At 37.8% G+C, this 19,123-nt stretch overlaps 1 protein-coding gene across 1 annotated transcript in view; it reads right to left on the bottom strand.

Moving 5' to 3' along the window:
• The window catches only part of LOC124771034 (protein HIRA-like), a gene marked incomplete at its 5' end in the record, with an annotated part of 86,603 nt that overhangs the window by 18,459 nt on the left and 49,021 nt on the right, over positions 1-19,123 (bottom strand). The window contains one exon of the mRNA XM_047249274.1: positions 1,968-2,263. Coding sequence (XP_047105230.1) covers positions 1,968-2,263 — 296 coding nt within the window. The remainder of the gene's footprint in view (positions 1-1,967; positions 2,264-19,123) is intronic.

Here is a 19,123-nt window from a genome sequence, read left to right on the forward strand (position 1 = left end):
CTGACTGAACATCTAACTGTTATTTCCCAAAAACACATAAAATACTTCTTATCAAGAAACTTCAAATAAGCACTGGTACTGTACTAACAGTGACTGGAGAATATATTTATGGATACAGTAAATCATTGTACAGTTTCAAACCTTGTGCATTACAGCTACAAAATCATCCCTGGCAAAATCAGAGTGAACAGGAAAATTAAACCATTACAGTCCAGAGAATGGTCATCTGAATCAAACAAACCACTATTTATTACATTTACTGTTGATGCCCAACACCTGCCAAGTACACACCACCTCTCATTGTTTTCCCCTCATATTACAATCCTCTCTCTTCCTAACATTGTATTCTCCCTTGTCACTTTCTCATTTACTGAGTTCGACGTTTTATGATTAATCCAGTCGTTCACCACAGACATACATGCAAGCATGTGATCACAAACACAAATGCACATGCTCTCTCTCTCTATTCATTCATTCCCTCTCCCTTTGCACTGATAACTCATAGTTTATTTTGGCACTTCTGCAAATGTAATCTCTCTTCCTTCACATTTTATTTATTCAACTAGCTCATTTATCTTTCCCTGTATAATGCATTACCTGGAAGGTTAAACGGAGCATTATCACGGAGGAGTAAATTCCATTTCTAAACATCTGGAGTCAAACATTGAAGAAGACTGACCCAAAGAACCCTAGATATAATGCAACAAAAGGTCTTCTTCAGAAATCAATAAGATGCAGCCATAGATGTTTTAAAACTTGCCAGGAGGTCAGCAATTGATGACTGTCTGAATACCAGGCATTGTTACCTTTTTGACATTACACAGGGTACACCACATGGAGACGAACTGCCAAAGGTTCAAAACTTGCCTTTATCTTCTTGAATATTTATATTTCAAACAAGCTAAACACACAATCCAGAAAGTTCATTTACACAGATGACTCAGCCAAAGTTGCACAACATGAATCATTTGAGGCCTCCAAAGACATTTTGATCTCCGACTTAAAGCTGCCAAGCAACTACTTTCATAAATGGAGGCTGCAGCTTAACACAACTAAGACAGAAGTATCATGCTTCCACCTTTGTAATGGTCACAAGAAGAGAGCTTAACATTAACTCTGAAGGCGAAGGTCTCAACCGTGACAACTACCGTGGACAGAGTGCTTGCTTAGAAGGAGCACCTGACAAAGACCACAGGTAAAAGAAGGGCAAGAATTAAAATGATTAATAAACTGTGTGGCATCTATTTGGGCACAGTACAATCAACTCCTACTGCATGACTGCCCTCCTTGAGCCATATACTCATACGACTACCAGAGATATGGCGTAAAAATGCTTTCCTTAGAGAGTACCATAAAATTAGCAGTATCCCTCAGCTGTTCATACATACTGAAATTGCTGGCCTGACTCACAGAACACTGATATCAAGAAAATAGGCACTATCCACTGCTAAGGAACTGACACACTCAAACTTTGATGTTCACAATGTCTGGAAATAACACTGGAAAGAGCACTGCCGACCAAAATGCCAAAGTTCCTCAGTGACATTCACTGTCCAAATTAAACATTCCCTCCCCCCACCCCCTCCCCTTCTCACCACATCTGGTAAGTCTCCCATGACCCAAGGTTCTGAGTGACTTTTCTGTACTCTCCTCACTTCCTAAACCTCACAAATCCTTTTTCTTCATCACTCTTCCTTTCCCCTCAACCTTTCTGCCAGAAGAAAGAGCCACTGGCTCCAAAAGCTTGCATATTTCTTTAACCTTCATATACGTTTTCTCCTGCTGCTCCTTGGTAAGTAGGTTTTTTATCTGTACAATTACATTATATTTATGACACAAAACATGACTGATGTGAAGTTAATAGGCACTAGTGCAGGCCCCCAATCAAACTCAATTTAAAATGAACACAATACACATACAACACACAAATACAATTTAAAATTACAGAAAAATTAATCAAGGCTCACCCAGCATCTGGTGCAGGAGGTATGTACATAGGTGTTATTCTTCTCTTTCCATCTGAAGTACGAGTCTCTATCTGTTTATTGGTGGGGCCCTTAAGAGGTGTTGAAGGCTGGGATACAGAAGCAGCTGGCTGTTCCAGTGATCCGTTAGTCTGCCGAGTGTCTGCTGCCACTTTCTCTGCTGCAGCTTTTTCTGCCTTCTCCCGGACAGCAAGCAACTCTGGTGTCTCCACCACACCTGCACCTGCACCACTGGCAGCTGATAGTGACTTGCCATACATGTGCTCATGAAGCATTGTCTGTCTCAATTATGACAGGTTCAATATTAGTATCAGGATTTTAAGACGTTACAAATAATGTCATGGACAGGTGCTCCACACTGGCTCGCTTAACACTGTTCACAAGAGTACTTACAAAATATTATCAGCTACAGCTGCACTAACATGTTATGAAAATGCAGAAAAAACAAAAACTGCAATAAAGACCACGCTTGGTTTAAATCAAATGAAGCACTGTTTATGTCCATACACACACATCACAGTTGTGTGGTTGTTTGACAGTTTTACTTATGTTTAATGACACAAATCTCATATCTACTTGTGGTGCTATCGATTTGGTCTGCACCAGTTAAGGAAACAAATCGAGAAATTTATCTTTCAAAATTAAGCAGAGGTTTGGCTATGGAAAATGCAAAGTGCTCACAACATAAATATTAAATTAAAACAGGATTTCTAATTGAAAATTTTCAATGCCAGTGGCAGCAATATTGAAGAGCAGGTTGGGTTACTGTAGACACAATGTTAACAAGAGAAACACAAAATAGAAGAGAACAAGAGGCTGGGAAGTGGGATAGACTCATTTAAGAACAACATATTCTGTGCTCAAAATTCAACCAGATTCTCAACTAGAATGACCTCCATGCCAATGAGCACGAATTCTGAAAACTTCAGTCACTTGTAACTCAGATTGAGCTTCTCTCCCATGACATTTTGAAAGCCACAGATAAAAGCAATCAAGCAGAGGTATTTCTTGACTTTCAAGAAGCATTTGCCTCATCACCACAACAAAGACTGTTAATGAAAGTATGACCCCCCCCCCCCCCCACACACACACACACAAACAAAATAGTTGGATGAAATGGTTGACATTCATAAGCATCTGGAAATCACCCTGACTACAGACAAACAATCGGCAGTTGCTGAGAATTGGTGGAGAGCTCCCGAGAGTGACCTGTGACATCTGTACCAGAGGTACCTCATGTACTATTCTCTCCCATGAATCCTGTCTCCTCTGCAGAAAGTATGGGATCTGTCATTAACCATTCACTTTACTGAGAGAGGCATGTCAATGGTAGATCTAGGCATCTTCTACAGGGTGGACGAGGACCAGGGAGGACTCAGTCCGAGCTGATGTCTTTCACTGAAACTGATCTAGAGGGACCCACTTCACCTGTTTTAGGAAAATCTGTTTTGTGTGGTGGCAAGATGAGGTGAACACAAAAGGGTAGGAGGTCTATTAATCGTCAGCAGTTGAAATGTACAGCAAATGATGGTAGGAAAATTGCAGCAAGGGACGCAAAAGGACACCAGGTGCACTCAGTGTGTATGCCTGCATGCCACATTCAACATGTTGAAGAGGCTAATCAAGCAGCCAGTGAGGGAACAGTGTGCAAGCAACTGCAGATTGTGGCACAAGCTGGAACAAAGATGCCTTTCACCTGGGATCTGAGGCCACTCTTGGGTCATTCCACCAACTGGCAGAGATAGTTCAGGAGATCAGCCTTGAGCATGGAGTTTCAATGACTTTTGTCACAATCTGCAGCAATGTCCCCCAGCAACAAGAAACTTAAATCCAGCTACATAGAAACCGAAGCGGCATGTGAGACTGTTTGGGCAAGACCCAGTATCAGGGGTGGGAATAAAATGATAAATGGATGCTTTTATTGCCCACCAGACTCATCTCCTGATATAAACAAAAACTTTATAGAAAATCTTAGTTCAATTGTACATAAGTTCCCCAATCATAGCATAATCATCAGGGGAGACTTTAATCATCCAACAATTAATTAGGACAATTATAGTTTTGTTGGCTGTTGGTGTTATAAGACATTCTGTGAAGCATTACTAAATGCCTTCTCTGAAAACTGCCTGGAACACATAGTTAAGATCCCCACTCATGATGGAAATATATTGAATGTAATGGCAACAAATAGAGCTGACCTCTTTGAGGATGTCCACATCAAAACTAGTATCAGTGACCATGACACAGTTGTGGCAACAATGATTAGGAAAGTATGCTCAGTAGACTAGATAAAAAATCAGTAGTGACATCTCACAATGGGGAACTTTAAACTTTCAGCACAGGTAAAGAGCAAATCTGGCTCAAGTTTAAAAGAATAGTTGACCATGCACTGGACAGATAAGTACCCAATAGAACAGTTCATAGTGGGAGGGAATCTCCATGGGATACAGTCACTGTAAAAGAACTTCTAACGAAACAGAGATCACTGCATCATAGGTGTGAAACAAAGCGTAGGGCTATAGGGAGAGAGATAATGAGTGAAACGAGTTTACCTGTCAAGAGAGCAATCTGTGATGCCTTCAATGACTACCTTAGCAGATTACTGTCAAGTGATCTTTCACAGAACCCAAAGAAATTCTGGTCATATGTAAAAGCTGTTATTGCACCAAAGTTAGTGTCCAGACCCTAGTGAATGAGACATGAAGTGAAATTGAGGATACCAAAGCAAAAGCTGAAATGCTTAACTAAATTTTCAAATGTTCCTTTACAAAAGAAAACCCTGGATAATTGCCACAATTTAATCCTCGTACCACTGAAAAGATGAACAGAATAAGAATTAGTCAGTGGCTTTGAGAAACAGCTTAAATCATTAAAATTGAACAAAGATCCAGGACCTGATGGAATCCCTATCATATTCTATACTAAATTTGTGGCTGAGTTTCATCCTCTTGTAACTATAATGTATCACAGATATCTTGAAAAAAAAAAAAAAAAAAAAAAAAGACCAAGTCTAGTTCTTGGAAAAAGGCACAGGTCACACCCATCTACAAGAAAGGGAGTACAAGTGATCCACAAAACTACCATCCAACATCCTTGACATCTATTTGTTGTAGAATCTTAGACCATATTTTGAGTTCAAACATAATGAAGTATCTTGAACAGCTAGATGATGTATTTCTTGATTTCCAAAACACATTCAACTCCATATCACACCTATGCTTATTGTCAAAAGTATCATCATATGGGGTATCAAGTGAAATTTGTTACTGAATTGAGGACCTTTTGGTAGGGAGACTTATCATGTTACCTTGGATGGAGATTCAACATCAGATGTAGAAGTAACTTCAAGTGTAACCCATGGAAGTGTGTAGGGACCCTTGCTGCTCGTATCACATATTAATGATCTTGCACATGATGCAGTTAGCTATAATGAAGTACTATCTGAAAGAAGCTGCATAAATATTCAGTCAGATCTTTCAAAGTGGTGCAGAGCAGAGACTGGTAACTTGCTTTAAGTGTTCAGAAATTTAAAATTTTGCACTTCGGAAAAAAAAAACAAAAAGAAGAGAGAGAGAGAGAGAGAGAGAGAGAGAGAGAGAGAGAGAGAGAGAGAGAGAGAGAGAGAGAATAGTATCCTATGACTAACGACTGCAAAAATTTCCCTCAAAATGACAATATGCAAAATTACTTAACAGATGCTGTTCCATAGCGAATTGTATCCAGACAAGTTATTTGTCAGAGACAGGTTGAAATAGCTTTATTTTCTGCATCGAATATCAAAACATAAGCAGTTACTGGCATTGTACATCATCTGGCAAAGCCCAGTTAAGAATGATAACGTGCACAAGAACCTACATGGAAAATGAAGTGTACAAACCCAACGATGTATCAGTGTGCTCAATGATCTGGAGCCATGCCAATGTAGGTGGTTAAATGGACTGTTTAAGTTACACGGCACATAATGCAACACAGTACTCAGCCATGAGACCTAGCATTTTATAAGAAGGAAACGTGCCTGTTTGTTTGTTAGCTAAAGCTTAAAAGATAGTATAACGGGGACAGTTTTAACGTGGGAAATTAGGTGGCAGATGGTTTGAGTTGTATTTGCATATAATATCGCTTGAGGTTGGGCCTTAACTACATCTTTAACAGTAATCTGCTAACTTCATCAAGCCATTGTGCAGTAGCTGTGCCTGAATGCTTTGTGTTGTGCATTGCTCATTTTCTTCTTTTGAAGCGGCTAATCCAGATTATGACCTTTACAAAACCAGAAGAGGTCAGTGATCCCCTGTGACAATATGTCAGTTCTTGTGTAAGCTTCTGCTCAGCGAAATGGAGGCAGAGTTTGTTTCTGCGCACTGCTCCTTCCTCTGTGGTGGTCAAAATACTAGTCTGTTTATGTTCGCAGCCATCTGTGACTATAGCCTATAGCACCATCTCTCTGCGCTATAGTGACTGGAACACAAAATCTGTAAAGTTTTCTAACAGTGCTTTTTTTTCTGCAGTTTTTCTCCTAACATTAAAATTGAGTTGCCGTACATTCAATTCTACTTCTATGCTAAATGCCTTGTCAGCTCTATCTGTAGTGTTGTCAAGCATGGGTCACATGGCTGTGAATGCCCATGAAAGGTTGAATTTAGTAGTCTGCAGGTTTTTTAATCTTCAAATTGGGTGAGAAAAGACAAGTAATGTTCAGAAACATCTTACATTGGAGACACATTCATTTAACTAGAGGGAAAGTGCTGCTGCTTTTCAACAGAACAACCAGTTTTGAAAGCATAAATGCAGCCAAATGAAGAAAAGAAGTGCCATTTTGGAAGAAAAAGGTCTTGAAGTTTTTTGCAAAAGCAAACACTCCCATCAAAAAGTTCAATTTCAAAGAACTAGTAATTTGTCAGTCTTCACTCGTGTAGTATGACAATCTTATAAATTTGTGTGTCTAATAATTTACAAACAAAGAAAATATATGCGAATTTCAACAAAACTATATGCGAATTTTGCAAAACACAGATGTGGATTTTACAAAAATATATTTTCCCGTCCTTACCTATCAGGATAATATCAATGAGTTAGTAAAATATCAATGAGTTACTGCTGGAATTGGCCAACTCATACAAATACCTGGGTGTAACACTTTTTAGGGATATGAAATTGAATGATCACATAGGTTCAGTTGTAAGTACAGCAGGTGGTAGACTTTGGTTTACAGGTAGAATACTGGGGAAGTGCTATCAATCTACACTGGAGATTGCTTACAAGTCACTTGTGTGACCCATTCTAGAATATTGCTTAAGTGTACAAGCGTACGGGACCCATAGCAGATAGGACTAACAGGGAATATTGAACAAATATGGAGTAGGGCAGCATGAATGGTCAAAGATTTTATAATCCTTGGAAGACAGTCACAAAAATACTGAAGAAACTAAGCTGGAAGACTCTTTAAGATATATGTAAACTATACTGAGAAAATCAAATGATTGCTCCAGGTATGTACTACAGCCCCCTACATATCGCTCACATACTAATCATGAATGTAAGATCAGAATAATTACTGCACATACAGAAGCATTCAAACAATCATTCTTTCCATGCTGCATATGTGAATGGAACAGGAAGAAACCCTTATAACTACTACAATGGGATGTATCCTCTCACATGAACCTCATGTTGGTTTACAGAGTATAGATGTAGATGTAGATGCAGAAATAATGCAAGGAAAACTTTTTAATGCTTACTACGTTTTCGTGATTCATGAAGTAAAACTTCAGCATCAGGTATCTCATTTTAATGTATTACAACTGCATTTCTAGATTATTTGCAACATGTTTTAGAGACAGTATCCACATACGTCACTGAATGTACCTGCAAAATTGTGTCATTGTATGACACAGTTCCAGAGATGTGATATTTTAAAACTGCCAGAATCTAAAATGAATCGATTTTGGTTTGGAATTTTTCACCAATCTATGGGTCACTAAGGTGAAACTAATACATTCTATGAGGGCCATTCAGAAAGTAGGGAACATTTCCATCTGACGCCGCTAGGCACGCACCAATCACGTATATTTTGGTATATGTGTGAGCTCGGCAGCTCAGTTAGCATCCATCCGTGACAGTGGGAACGTCTCTGCACGTCTGGATTTTTTGATATTTGAATTTGAAATGTGCGCTGCATTTCGAAAATTCTGCCAGTTGTGAGCTGCGGTCTGCAACACAGTTTTAATTGGCAAAAAACCTAAAACTTATAGAAATTTATCGTGAACTGTGCGAAGTATACGGAAACAATGTAACGAGTGAATGTTTTGTCCAGGAATGGTGCATTCGGTTTTAAAATGGCTAAACCAATGTTCATGATGAAGAGAAGAGTGAACACCTGAGCATTGTGACTGACAATCTTGTCGCTAAAGCTGATGAAACGATTTATGAAAATTGTCGCTTCACGATAGTGGAGCTTTCACTTTCTTTTCCACAAGTTTCATTGAAATTATTGTTTGAAATTGTCACTCGAAAGCTAGGCTACCACAAATTTTGTGCATGGTGGGTGCCCAAAATGCTTACAGAGCACAATAAAGAACAGCAAATGGAGGCAACGTTGACATTTCTGGAGGCCTGCCACAAACATGGTGATTCATTATTGGATCAAATCAAAACACAAACGTGGTGATTCATTATTGGATCAAATCATAACCAATCATAACCAGACTTGGGTGAAACACGTCAATTGTGAGACAAAATTACAGTCCATGGAGTGGGGGTCACAAGGTCCTACCAGAAAAAAAGAAAATGTTTGCAAACCTTGTTGGTAAGAAAGCTGTTGGTGACAGTGTTTTGGGATAGGCAGGGTGTGCTTCTTATTGATTTTCTCGAACATGGAGCAACCATAAATTCTGCCCAGTACTGTCAAACTTTGCACGGCCTTAGAAGAGCAGTTCAAAACAAATGCCGAGGAAAGCTTATGTCCAAAATTTTGTTTTTGCTTGACAATGCCCAACCTCACATGGCAAACCGCACTAAAGAACTCCTAATTCATTCAAATGGGAAATTTTCCCTCATCTGCCCTATATCCCCGATCCTGCACCAAGCGACTTCCACTTGTTTCCCAATATGAAGAAATGGCTTGCAACGCAGTGCTTTGATGATGATGCAGAACTCCAGGCAGGCTGACTCACTGGCTGAAGTCTCAGGTGGCAGAATTTTACAACAAAGGTTTTTCAAAGCTTGTCCACCACTATGATAAGTGCCTCAATGTGTTTGGTGACTATGTGGAAAAGTAGTATGTCAGTCGCTCTTTCACATGTATATAATAAAATGTATATACATCTTCTTCTTCTTCTTCTTCTTCTTCTTCTTCTTCATCTTTCTGAATAGTCCTCGTAAGTAATTGGGGTTTTGAGTCTTCAAACATAAAGGTTTACACACTTAGTGTAAAATATTTAACACACAAACTCATTTGTAAAGTCAGACATCTGAAGCTCTTTTATACATGGGAGACTGTCTCTTTAAACACTTGGGCTGTGGGGATAACTGGTATTTATAGTATGTATAATCATCAACAGATGTAGAAGTAACTTCAGGCAGGCCACAGGTAACTGTGTTGGGGCTCTTTATTGTTACTGTTGTATACACATGACATTATAGACGACATTAATAATAGCGTCAGTCATTTTGCAGATGATGCAGCAATATCTGGAAAGGGTTGCATTAGTATTCCGTCATGTCAAAGTGGTGCAAAGATTGGAACCTTGCTTTAAATGACGGGTATGTAAAAGTGTACACTTTACAAAATGAGAAAATGTGGTTCCTATGGTTACAATACCAATGACTGACAATTACAGTCAGTCATTTCATACAAACACCTCGGTGTAAAAATTTGTGGGGATATGAAATGGAATGATCACACTGGTTCTGCTGAAAGTAAAATAGACAGCAGATTTTGGTTCACTGTAGGAAAATGCAATCACTCTACAGAGGAGACAGCATGAAAAACACTTGTGTGACCCCAACCTAGAATATTGCTAGAGTGTGTGTGACACATACCACATATGACTAACAGAGGACATTGAGCAAATATGAAGAAGGGTAGTGAAAATGGTTACAGGTCAGCTTGACTCACAGGAGGCTATCACAGAAATGCTATGAAACCTGGAATGGCACATGCTTTAAGATGAACGCCTGCATTTCCTTGGCATACATGAATTAAACTGAAATGAGTGACACACTATGCATGGATATACACACTTACTATTTTTTATTTGAATTCTGTGATGTGCACAAGCTTCAGTCTTGTTTGATATATTTGAGATGTGTACATTCTGTCAGACCTACTTTTTTTTAATAATATGAATTTTTATATATGTGTTTGGAGAGAGAGAGAGAGAGAGAGAGAGAGAGAGAGAGAGAGAGAGAGAGAGAGAGAGAGAGAGAGACTGATTTTTGATTGAGATTTTACTTTAAGCCGTAACTGGTATCTGAATTTTGGTTGCTGCCTCCTTGAATGATCAGCTTCTGCACCAGTTGGTGACGTATTACAATTTGGAGGAAGCTACTGCTCTTTAAGGTTTAAAATACAACTCTGTTAGTTACTTGGCCATACTGTGGATAGCTTTGAGCCTAAATTTTCATAGCTTTTCATACCTAAGGGACCACTGTTGTAAGTAAATAAGATCAAACAGCAATCCGCTTTTTGTGAGAAAAAGAGATTGCTTATCACACAAACTCCCTTCAAACTACATGTCCTGCTACATCAGAATTGGTCAGTGGAGTTCAGCACAATACTATTGTACAAGAATATAATCCAATTACTGTAATTCAGAAATTCTGAGAGATTGTTACTTATTGAATGAAAACTATAGAGAATGCATTTCTTTTCCTGTATTTTAGTGAACTTCATACACCTACAATTCTGTTGGTTGATAGACAGCAATGACAATGAAGTTTACCTCCTCTTCCAAAAACAAGATATTTCTATTCTTCACTTCCAGGAAAAATTTGTATACATAAATGTTTGGCAACTCTTACACATACTTTACTCGGTTTTATCACTAAAATATCAATTTTCATTAAATGTAACAATACGGTCTGAGTGACGGCATAGCAACATGTCCTCTTTCCACAAGATACAGATTAACAGTCTGTCTTTTTTTATTTTTTTTTATTTTTTATTTTTAATAAATCTTATTTTTGTTTTTTAGAGTCCATACTCAAAGATTCACAACTACTATCGTTGTGGGGATTGCGCACTAAAGAATTTCTTGCTGTTCAGCTGCGCTTCACTTAACTTCAAGTACTTTTTTAATCACATTTACATTTACGGTATTTATATACATTACTGAGTTCTCGGAATAAAATTAGGCACAAATTAGTTTAAAAAAGCAGTGAGACACACACAACATTACAACCTGTCAGACAGATCAGACATCACTCATGATGACATGGCTGATGCTTACATTGATACGAAACACAGAATGGGGAAAGAAACGGAAAGGATGCAAGGAAATTCATCACTTCGAGGCACACAGGGCATTGTGCTAATGCAATAACAAAAGCTGAGAACTGATGCTGGTCCAGGATTCTCATGAGCACTTGCCTTAACCTTCTTTATTTTGCTCCAAATCAATTTCTAATTAGCTTAGAAAATAGTCTTGCGATGATGGTGCAGTGAAAGAAACACGTAAGTTATTTTTACGATTGAATAACACTGATTATCTGTAGATTAAATGTTTGTTGGTTAGGTTAGTTACAAAACAGCATCATCATCACACATTTGGTATCCACTACTGCATAAAAGCCTCCTACAGATTTCTCAATCTTCAGCTATGTGCATTCATATTAATGTAATTCACATAACCAAACTATTTAATCTACATGATCTTCAATTGGTGCACCACTAACTTCAGGTACTATGCGAGATATGTTTTGTTTTGATACAAATGGTGCTATCAAATTTACTATCCACTACAATTTCATATCAAAAGTCAGTGACAGCCAAGTGACATTATGAAATGCAGAGCAGCTTTACATAAGTAGGTTTCCCAGAAAGCTATTGTCACCATGTCTTGAACAATGTGTTTAAACCAGCTTCTTCTCAACTTTGCTTTCATTGGTTTCATTTGTCTATGTCATTTACAATTCTGCCATTAGTACTGACATTTGGGTCTGGCAGCCCTAGGGATTAAAGACACCTGGAGAAACCATGCACAACAGAAAGGGACACAGGCACTTTGTGCAGGCAGCGTGTGGTCTTCAGGGCTCGTGACCACTGGATATGGATATATGCATTATATTAGTAAACTAGCAAGTAGTACTATTTTTCTAGATGAGAAGTCTCATCTCAAGGAGGTAGTTACACATTGCTGAAGACACAGAAATATCGAACTTATGTACAGTATCCACAAACTACATTCTCTCTTTTCCTGGTGTTGAGTTTATTAAATCATATACATCACTGGTCATAGCATGCCAGGCAATGTTATGAAACTATGAGAAATATCTGATGATAGTGTGAAGACAGATGTGAGCAACAAAGACAATCATGAACAAAATTTTGAGCTTCGGAGAGGATACACATTATATATTATCACAGGTAAAATCGTTTCTGAAGAAGAGAAATTTGTTAACATCAAGTATAGATTTAAGTGTCAGGAAGTCATTTCTGAAAGTATTTGTATGGAGTGTAGCCATGTATGGAAGTGAAACATGGACGATAACCAGTTTGGACAAGACGAGAATGGAAGCTTTCGAAATGTTGTGCTACAGAAGAATGCTGAAGATAAGGTGGGTAGATCACATAACTAATGAGGAGGTATTGAATAGGATTGGGGAGAAGAGAAGTTTGTGGCACAACTTGACAAGAAGAAGGGACCGGTTGGTAGGACATGTTTTGAGGCATCAAGGGATCACAAATTTAGCATTGGAGGGCAGCATGGAGGGTAAAAATCGTAGAGGGAGACCAAGAGATCAATACACTAAGCAGATTCAGAAGGATGTAGGTTGCAGTAGGTACTGGGAGATGAAGAAGCTTGCACAGGATAGAGTAGCATGGAGAGCTGCATCAAACCAGTCTCATGACTGAAGACCACAACAACAACAACAACAACATTATGATTCATTTTTACTACGTTGCCATTGTCTACCAACCAACCAACTTGCTTAGAGTTTATATGGCTGCATTAATAATTTCCAGTAAATAACAATTACATAGGTGGTGTAAGAATAAAAGTTTATTTAAAGTAAACTCTGTTCTTTTGTCATGATTCTAGCAGAAAAGCAGCAATGACTTTTTTAAGGGTTTCCAGTTTATTACTTTATATCTACTAGGAGCTTGTTATAAGACCTTGGCAACAGAATATATTACTACTCTAAAGCTTAATAAGAAGGCAAAACATACGTAGATACCATTATTTCATCCTTCATTGTCACCTAAGAGCATAATAATAATAGGTCTTTGTAGAGGCCTAAACAAGATGTGCTGTTATCTGCTTTACACTATATTCTTATTATTCCAATTTTGGTGAAAACCTTATCATCCCTACACTTTGTTAATAACAGTCGATTCTAATGATTTCACAAGATGAAGACACCGTGAAAACAAAAGAAAAGAAAAGAAGGAAACAAAATGTAATTTAAATGGAGTTATAGTGACAGACTTTCCTAGCAACCTTTTTAAGACAGTATTATTAGAAGGAAAGCTAGCTGAAGTTTCACAGTTTCCAGGGAAAGAAAACAAACAATGACTTTCTTAAAATATTTATGCAGCTAGTTGTAGAACAGTAATTAAATAATAATTATCTGATATAAACTGTGTGTCAAAGAATCAGTGAAATCATCAAAAGTCAAACCCACTGCAATATGACTTAAGACATGATATCTGTTTGGTGAAAAAATGAAAAAATGTCCCTGAATAAGGAAAACCATGAGGTCATCCACATGTGTACAAAAAGAAATCCATTATACTCCAGTTACATGATAAATAATACAACTTTAAGGGCTGTAAATTTAACTAAGTACCTAAGAATTACAATTACGAAGAACTTAAATTGAAATGATCACATAGGTAATGTTGTGGGGAAGGCAAACCAAACACTGCATTTTATAGGTGGAACACTTAGCAGATGCAACAGGTCTGCTAAAAAGACTGTTTACCTACACTTCTCTGTCCTCTGCTAGAGTACTGATTTTCAGTATTGAATCCTTACTGAATAGGAGTGATGGAGGACACTGAAAAAGTTCACAGAAGTGTAGCTCATTCTGTATTACCCGGCAAGAGGGGAAGGAGTATCACAGATACGATAAGTGAGTTGTGGTGGCAGTCATTAACCCTTTCGTGACTATGGGCATACATGTATGTCCAGCAGGTAGAAAAGTCATTGCTATTGGCCTAGATGTACACTCAGCGGGCGGTAACTCCAGACGGCTACTGGCGGAAACGGAGGTCCTAAATTACAAATTAAATGGCCTTCGACATATTCGTTTGACACATAAAAAGTAAAATGTGCTCGACAGCCTGCACGTCATTTGCTAAAACAGTCGATAACTCATATGGCAAACCCAAGTGGGAACATAAATGGTTAAAAAATGGGCGTTCCATCATGAAATGGCGGGCAGTTAAAACTATGGCACAATGCATACAAAATGGCAGGGGAGTGCCACTTAACAAATGATGATGGCTAAAACGATGTTTTCTCATGCAACTTCATCTGTCCACAACACTTCAATTTATTCGCACCATCATGGGACACAATTTATCAGACAAGGAAATTATGGATATTCTTATGAATAGTAGTGACAAAGATTGTAGTGATACTGCGGAACTTTCTTCCAATGAAGAGTTGGATGCGTGTCAATGTACTGCTGAATCCTCGACATCAAGAATAGAAAATTCTACCTCTGAAGACAGAAAAGAAGATGAAGTAAGTGAAACTTCATCAGAAAAAAGAAAGTATGACTGGACGGAGAATCATCCAGTGATGAAACGACGCCATTTTGTGAACACATTTAGTGCATTAAAAGCAGACTTCAAAGAGTCAGCAAGTCATTTAGATATTTTTGTACTTCATGTCCATGGAATTCGTTTCTGCTATCTGTACACAGATCAATAATTATCATAAATTTATTACTGGAAAAATGAAAACAGTACCCAGGAAATTTGCATGCTGGAAGCACGCAGAGCCAGCTTAATTTTATTGCTTCCTACCATGTTCTCTGTTTATGCCTAGAAGTAAAAAGTTAGAAGCGAATGGACATTGGTCGACATATTCTCTGCTTCAAACACCAATATTCTCTAACATAATGGCCAGGGACTGGTACAAGTTGATCCTGCCTTTATCGCACTTCAGTGACAATTCCACCACACCTCCAAGACATTCTTGTAAAAATATGTCTCATTGTAGATCACACAAAAACTAAATTCTGCCAGGCATTAGTACCCTTTGAAAACCTAGTGATTGATGAAAGTCTACTACTTTTCAAAGGAACCATTTTGACATTAAAATTTTTGTCCTTTGTAACGTACAAATCAATTATATTTTGGATTATATTGTCTACACTGGTGCTGCCTCAGAAATAGAATCTAGAAATGCTGACTGGGGAAAATCAGGCGATGTTGTTGTGAGTTTGTTATAGCCATACCCCAACAAAGGTCATACCATTTATTTAGACAATTGGTATTTGAGCCTTGAATTATTCCTGTGGCTCCATGATAAATGTACAAACACCACTGGAACGACATGCAAAAACAGGAAACATCTACCACCGTTGCCAGACAGTTTGAAAAACGGAGAAATACAGTCCTAGTCCTGTGGAACATTAATGACACTAAAATGGATGGACAAGAGAGAAGTCTGGATGCCTTCTGCCATAAATTGACCAGAGTTTGTGGAGATAGAGAAAAAAGACCATAGAGTGGGCAAAAACAAATTGAAACCTACCTGTGTTGTCAGCTATAATAAGTCAATGGGTGCAGTTGGTAAGACAGACATGCTGTTGTCTTCTGAACAGTTCATCCGAAAGACAATGAAGTGGTACAAAAAAGTATTCTTTCATATGACTGACTTGTGTGTGTTTAATGCAAAAAGTATTTTTTGAAATGCAAAAGTAACGGAAGATACCACTAGTGAAATACCACTTGGAAACAATCCGTCAGTTGCTTAATGAATTTCATAGTCAAACTTGTAAAAGTGCAATCCTATGAACAACCAAAGAAGAAATCCCTTTCCAACTGCAGAATAAAGAGGGACATTATTCAGGGTTCCTAGAAGCAACAGAGAAAAAGGAGATTCCCCGGACACACTGTGTAGTATGTACTGCTCATTCACAATGAAAAATTACACACATAAGATGCAAAAAGTGTGATGTGGTTCTCTGCATGGTGCCATGTTTTGAAAAATATCACACACTAATGATATATTAGTATGTTTTAGTAACTGTGTACATTTCAAGCAAAGGAAAGTAATAAATTAAAATCAAAAAATTTAAAAAAGTAAATAAAAAGGGTTTTTAATTCAGCCAGTGGCAGTCAAAGCCTGCATCAAAAATGAGAATGGGAAACCATTAAAGGAAACTGTACTGAACATGACGAGCTGAAAAAGGAAACATTGAGCAAGAAGAAGGTAGGCATTTACTATCTGCCCCGCCCCCCTCCCCCCTTAAACCAACCAATCTTATTGTGGAGAATCGACTTTAGGCTTTAGTTACAAACCAAGCCATGGGCCTATCGAAAAATGAATTATCCAGATATATCCTTTGTTTAACTCAGAGTCCGGATATGTGCCATAATTTGGTTTTAAATTCCTGTAATTATTTTTTAATTAAGATAGTAGCAAGAACTGTCCAATATTTGGGCGTTTTCACTACACGCTACTCACTTTAACACTATATATCTTGGAACACATTCATTCGATGTTAAGGAAATTTTAATATGTTGTAGGCACACATATCGATGGAATAAGCCTCAAGTTATAGGAATTATTATTAAAAACATTCCTATCATTTTTCTAAACCAACTGTTTATCAGCCCATAATAAACATATAACAGAAAGTGTTACTTAGTTCCAAGCTCTCTTTCATGGTCATCAGAAACTATGACCACTGAGACAGTACAGCGGTTCTGTATGCACCAGAATGTGTGGGATGCCAACAGTGGCCATAGCCTACAGCGACCACAGGGCTGAGTCCGCAGTCTACCGGCCAGGCGAATGCTGCATTTCCTCTTATCAGCCGGCCAAGTAGCCAGGACACTTGGCCCTTGTAGCCACGAAAGGGTTAAAACAACGGCATTTTTCACTGTGGCAAGATATTTTCACAAAATTTCAGCCTCCAACTTCCTCCTCTGAATGTTAAAATATTTTATTGCCACTTACAAGAAAGAAGTGATTGTTGTAATAAAATTTAAAAAATCAGAGCTCATACCAAAAGATTTAAGTGTTCATTTTCCATATGTGCTGTTTGAGGGTGAACAGTACAGGATGTCTGAAGGTGGTTTGCCACACTAAGTGTGAATTGCAGAAAAGTCATGTAGATGTTCCACATTTGGAGCAATTCCATTACCTTTCAAGAAAACTTTATTCATGACAGTATAAAACAGGGCAGTTGTGTATTATTTAACAACTGAAACAAAATGGGGGATAGAGAAATATATAAAATAGCATGAGCAAACCTAATCTTGAATGAATGAAAACCTGCCTGTTGATAAACTACAGCTGATGATGATAACACAATCTACAGGATAAGGATCAGGAAGACATAAAAATTAAAGCAGAATAAATTATTTGCTTACATGCTGTGGTGCTACCAATTATGTAAACCATAAGTGAAACAAAAAGAAAAAAGTTATTAAAAATACACAAATTATAGCGATATGCAAATTCATTGTCATATTCAGTAGATACTATCAAGAAGGGGTACCTCCAATGATGTGGAACAAGTCAAGGTATACACGTAACATATGAGAAAGATATGACAAACTTTTCAACAATAAACTATCACTACACTACTTAATGCTATTCACACTAACGCCATCTAAATTTAATCAAGATAATTAGTAATAAAGCTGTTTCTTTGAAAAATAATGCTGCCTCGTTAGTTTCATCATACAGCTGCTGTTTGTCTGCCATTAATAGCATACTATTTACTTGATTACAATGGTAGTTTTCAAGAATATGTATAAATCTTTAAAAACAAGTCCTATTTATAGTATATTATTACTATACAGCTTCCTATATAAACCCACACTGCTACTGGCCATCTAGCTAACAGAATTCTTAAATATCTAAATCTGGGTATTTACATAATTTGTAGAAAAAGTGACTGATGAGGTATGTTTTTAACTTTCTTTTGAATTGGTAGGGAGTCTCTCACTACAATTTCAGAGAAAGGAAACATTCATTTATCATTCACAAAAACAGCAACAGGGCTGGCAAACACAAAATGTTAAAGTAATTTCTTTGTCATGGCAAAAAAAAAGAAGAGGAGACAAGGTTTGTGAGTTTTGGAGTGATGTATAAAAAATACACGACAGAAGATGGGATTCATTTTATCAGCATATCTAACAACTCAGTCTATTTTGTTTGTTTTCAGACAAATAAAATAAAATGCTCCATTTAGTCTTCAAATACTGTTGCCAGTACAGTTTATTATAAACATGCAAAAGAAGACTTTTAAAAAGTGGATAAAGAACTTTAAGTGTGGAACATAAAAGGATCCCTATGAAATGCTACTTCTGTTTAGTGCCAGACCAATGATCAGAAAATTTTTAGTATAACTTCTATCTGAACAGTCACATTTATTCCACGTGGGAAAAATATATCTAAAAACAAAGATGATGTAACTTACCAAACGAAAGCGTTGGCATGTTGATAAACACACAAACACAGAGGCAAATGTACTCTGTACTTCCCCCTCGACTGACATCTCTGCCCAAACTCTTGCCTTTACAAATGTCTGCTTGTGTCTGTGTATGTGCAGATGGATATGTGTGTGTGTGTGTGTGTGTGTGTGCGCGACTGTATACCTTCCTTTTTGCCCCCTAAGGTAAGTCTTTCTGCTCCCAGGATTGGAATGACTCCTTACCCTCTCCCTTAAAACCCACATCCTTTTGTCTTTCCCTCTTTCCTGATGAAGCACCTGTTGGTTGCGGAAGCTTG

The sequence above is a fragment of the Schistocerca piceifrons genome, unplaced genomic scaffold (genome assembly GCF_021461385.2).
Source record: "Schistocerca piceifrons isolate TAMUIC-IGC-003096 unplaced genomic scaffold, iqSchPice1.1 HiC_scaffold_866, whole genome shotgun sequence".
NCBI classification, from domain to species: domain Eukaryota; kingdom Metazoa; phylum Arthropoda; class Insecta; order Orthoptera; family Acrididae; genus Schistocerca; species Schistocerca piceifrons.